The sequence below is a fragment of the Betta splendens genome, chromosome 2 (assembly GCF_900634795.4).
Source record: "Betta splendens chromosome 2, fBetSpl5.4, whole genome shotgun sequence".
Taxonomy (NCBI): domain Eukaryota; kingdom Metazoa; phylum Chordata; class Actinopteri; order Anabantiformes; family Osphronemidae; genus Betta; species Betta splendens.
The window spans coordinates 26,697,574-26,701,011 of NC_040882.2; the positions used below are offsets into that span (position 1 = coordinate 26,697,574).

Sequence of the window (3,438 nt, forward strand, 5' to 3'; positions counted from 1 at the left end):
ACTTGACAATTACGCAACGAGTATAAAAAAGAGGTACTTGTTGGTCAGAAGTGGACAAAGACTCGTAAATACTAAATCAGCACTAAACCTCCATTTGAACGCGTGGGTCTCATATCTATTCTCACGCAGACGCACGCGCTTGGTTTCCTGCTACACGAGCAGATAGTGAATATTTTTCCACTCTCGCCGATTTGACTATTCAAATGATGTCACACACCAGAGAGCGCTCTCTGAGACGCGGTTCGCGCTGGACGAGGAAGTTCGTGAGCGCGTGTGTGTGTGTGTGTGTGTGTGTGTGCGTCGTCCGGTCGTGTGTCCGCCTCCAGCTGTTCATTTCCTGAATCCCGCTACTCTGATCCAGGAAACCCGCACTAATGGACGAAAACGCTGGGAAATGAGCCGCGGAGGTAAGAGTCGCTTCGGCTTCTGCTTAAATCAGGTTGGATCAATTAAATGTTCGCACCGACGCTGCGAACTGCGCGCGGAGAAGTTTGACTGAACGCAAACCTGCTGCTAATTAAACTAAAGCCTTGATGAGTAGATGAAGCAGAAATGTGGCGCAGGTGGAGGAATATTACGAAACGGGACTATGGACCCATTGAGACGACGACATGCGGTACTGACCCGGTCCTGACCCGCTCACATGTACACGGACCTTTATAACGTCAGTGCACCTGAGTTCAAATTCAACAGGCAACTAACAGGTTCCAACGGACCTGGCAACCCGCAGGAGCGCGCTTGGGCTTTCTGCTGCGTTCAAGAGCAGTGGGAAAACAGTCATGGTGCGTTAACACGACGCTCATTTTTGCGGGAGCTTGTCCCTTAAAAGAAAAGGAACACGGTGCAATGTCCATTCACTGTAGCAACGAATGCCTTGGAGCCTTAGCGTCAGTGTGTCCTGCTGTGGAAGCAGCCGTGATGCAGCAGAAGCTGCTGTTTGGTCCCAGTTTAGATCCTCAGCCAGTCCAGCGGTTCCCTGGCTGCTCAGTAGAAGCCCTGCTCTTTTACCCGTGGTGCTGGTTGGGACCTGCTGCGTTCAAGGGACGTGGTCAAAGTCAGCACTGGACAGAGAAGCCACGGGCCGCGTTTGCTGGAGGAAGCTTTTCTATTCGTTCTTAGCACTTGAACCACGTCACAACTTCTCATTTTAAGTAGTTTAATGATGCAACAGTGTTGACAAAAATAACGAGTGTTAGTCGTAGTCGTTAGTTAGTTAGTTAGTTAGTTAGTTCTGTGTAGAGTTTGCATGTTCTCCCTGTGTTCCTGTGGGTTCTCTCCGGGTTCTTCCTCCCACGGTCCAGAAACAAACATTAGCTCATTGGTCGCTCTGAATTGCCCGTAGGTGTGTGTGTGTGTGTGTGTGTGTGTGTGTGTGTGTGTGTGTGTGTGTGTGTGTGTGTGTGTGTGTGTGTGTGTGTGTGTGTGTGTGTGTGTGTGTGTGTGTGTGTGTGTGTGAATGGTTGTGTGTCTGTTTGCTGCCAGCTCTACTGGCCTCCATCGTCTTCCTGCAGAGGGAGGACGTGGAGGTTGAAGCTGATACGACAAACGTTCTGTACGACTGAATCCAGCAGCTGCACATGTGTAGATGTGAGTGAGGAGCACCTCCTCCCCCTCCTGCTTCTAAATACAGTCAATAATGGGCTGAGAGGGGTCAGATTAAAAGCTGCTAGCCGCACACAGACACACACACACACACACACACACAGACACGCACCCACACACACACACACACACACACACGCACGCACGCACGCACGCACGCACGCACGCACGCACGCACGCACACACACACACACACACACACACACACAGTTCTGGAGAAAACCCAACGCGCCGCTCGCGAGCAGCACCAGACTCACCTCCCTTTAGCTGCAGAACCGGGCTCTGGCTGCTGACGCGCTGCACAGGAATGCGTCCTGTGACAGCGCGTCGCACCCGTGCAGTTAATGCAGCCTGTTAATTAGAGCGGCGGCGCCGAGCCGCCGGACCGGGTTCACGCAGGTTCTGCTCAGCGTGCGCCGTCTCCTCCACAGCAGCCTGAGCGTCCGCATGAGGCCAGGATGAGCAGCCAGACGCTCCTGAAGCAGACGCTGATCAAACGCTCGCAGCAGAAGAAGAGGACGTCGCCGCTGAACTACAAGGAGCGGCTGTTCGTCCTCACCAAGAGCCGGCTCACCTACTACGACGGACGGGCGGAGGTGCTGAACGCTCCTTCACCTCTGACCTCACGCGCGAACAGCTGATCACGAGACGCTCTCCTTTCAGAAAAAGTTCCGGAGAGGCTCCATCGAGCTGAGCCGCATCCGATGCGTGGAGGTGGTGAAGAACGGAGGAGGGATCATCCCCTGCCAGAACAAGTACCCCTTCCAGGTACCGCCCACACAGTCAGGCTGCTGCGAGACGTGATGGCTCTGAGCCGCCAGGGGTCAAAGGTCAATGCATGACCCATGAATCAGACACTGACTTCACCCAGGAAGTCTGCAGTCTGGTTCCACGGCTGGGTTGGCCGTAGGTGCCCTGACTGGTCCCAGCTCTCGCCTGCTGCTGGGACCAGTCAGCAGCAGACGAACCTGGGACCAGCAGCAGACAAGAGATGGTCCCAGCACTGGTCCCAGCAGCAGGCGAGAGCTGGGACCAGTAGCTGACTGGGACCAGCAGCAGACGAGAGCTGGGACCAGCAGCAGGCGAGCGCTGGTCCCAGTAGCTGACTGGGACCAGCAGCAGACGAGCACTGGGACCAGCAGCAGGTGAGCGCTGGGACCAGTAGCTGACTGGTGCTGGGACCAGCAGATAATGGGCGCTGAGCTCTGGGCGCCCGCAGCAGCGTCTGAGCAGCTCAGCGGGTGTAGAATCGCGAGTGACCGCCGCTCTTCTGTCCACAGACGTGTTCAAAGGTGCAGGCGCTGATTCACAGACATCAGCCTTAAGCTCCATGAAGTCAGGTGTAAACAATCAAACGCACCTCAACACGCGTCCAATGAGCTAATGTGATTCCTCCTAAAGCCGCTTTCAGCTCATTCTCTACTTTGAGCAGACTCGGCCTTTGACCGAAGCGGGACGTGACCCAGCGTGTTTGTGTGCAGGTGGTTTACGACACCAACACCCTGTACGTGTTCGCCCCGAGTCAGGACATCAGGAGTCAGTGGGTCCAGAGCCTCAAAGAAGGTGAGCGTGTCGTGTCGTGTTGTAGCTCAGCAGTTTTCACACCTCTAACCACACGTCTAAACTGGGTTTTCACACATGGGTCCGTTTCCCCAGCAGCCCACGCTGTTTCCACCCACTCCCACAGGTGAAACCAGGTCACGTGAAGAACTCATTCACTAATCGAACCCTTAGGTTTGGTGTCAGGATCATTAATGACGTGATGTAAAGGTGGTGATCGTCTCTTCTCTGTTGTGACGCTGGCAGCGTCTGTAGCCGTGTGACCAGGAAGTGAGC

The 3,438-nt window shown here is 54.8% G+C and overlaps 1 protein-coding gene across 3 annotated transcripts in view; it reads left to right on the top strand.

The window, feature by feature from the left end:
• Positions 1 to 243: 243 nt before the first annotated feature.
• The window catches only part of tec (tec protein tyrosine kinase), a 12,493-nt gene continuing 9,298 nt past the window's right edge, over positions 244 to 3,438 (top strand). For 2 of the 3 annotated variants that reach the window (XM_029171691.3, XM_055513487.1), the window contains exons 1-4: positions 244 to 407; positions 2,034 to 2,198; positions 2,266 to 2,370; positions 3,084 to 3,165. In XM_029171691.3, coding sequence (XP_029027524.1) covers positions 2,061 to 2,198; positions 2,266 to 2,370; positions 3,084 to 3,165 — 325 coding nt within the window. In that variant the 5' untranslated portion in view covers positions 244 to 407; positions 2,034 to 2,060. The remainder of the gene's footprint in view (positions 408 to 2,033; positions 2,199 to 2,265; positions 2,371 to 3,083; positions 3,166 to 3,438) is intronic. The other variant, XM_029171700.3, reaches the window with a different exon arrangement.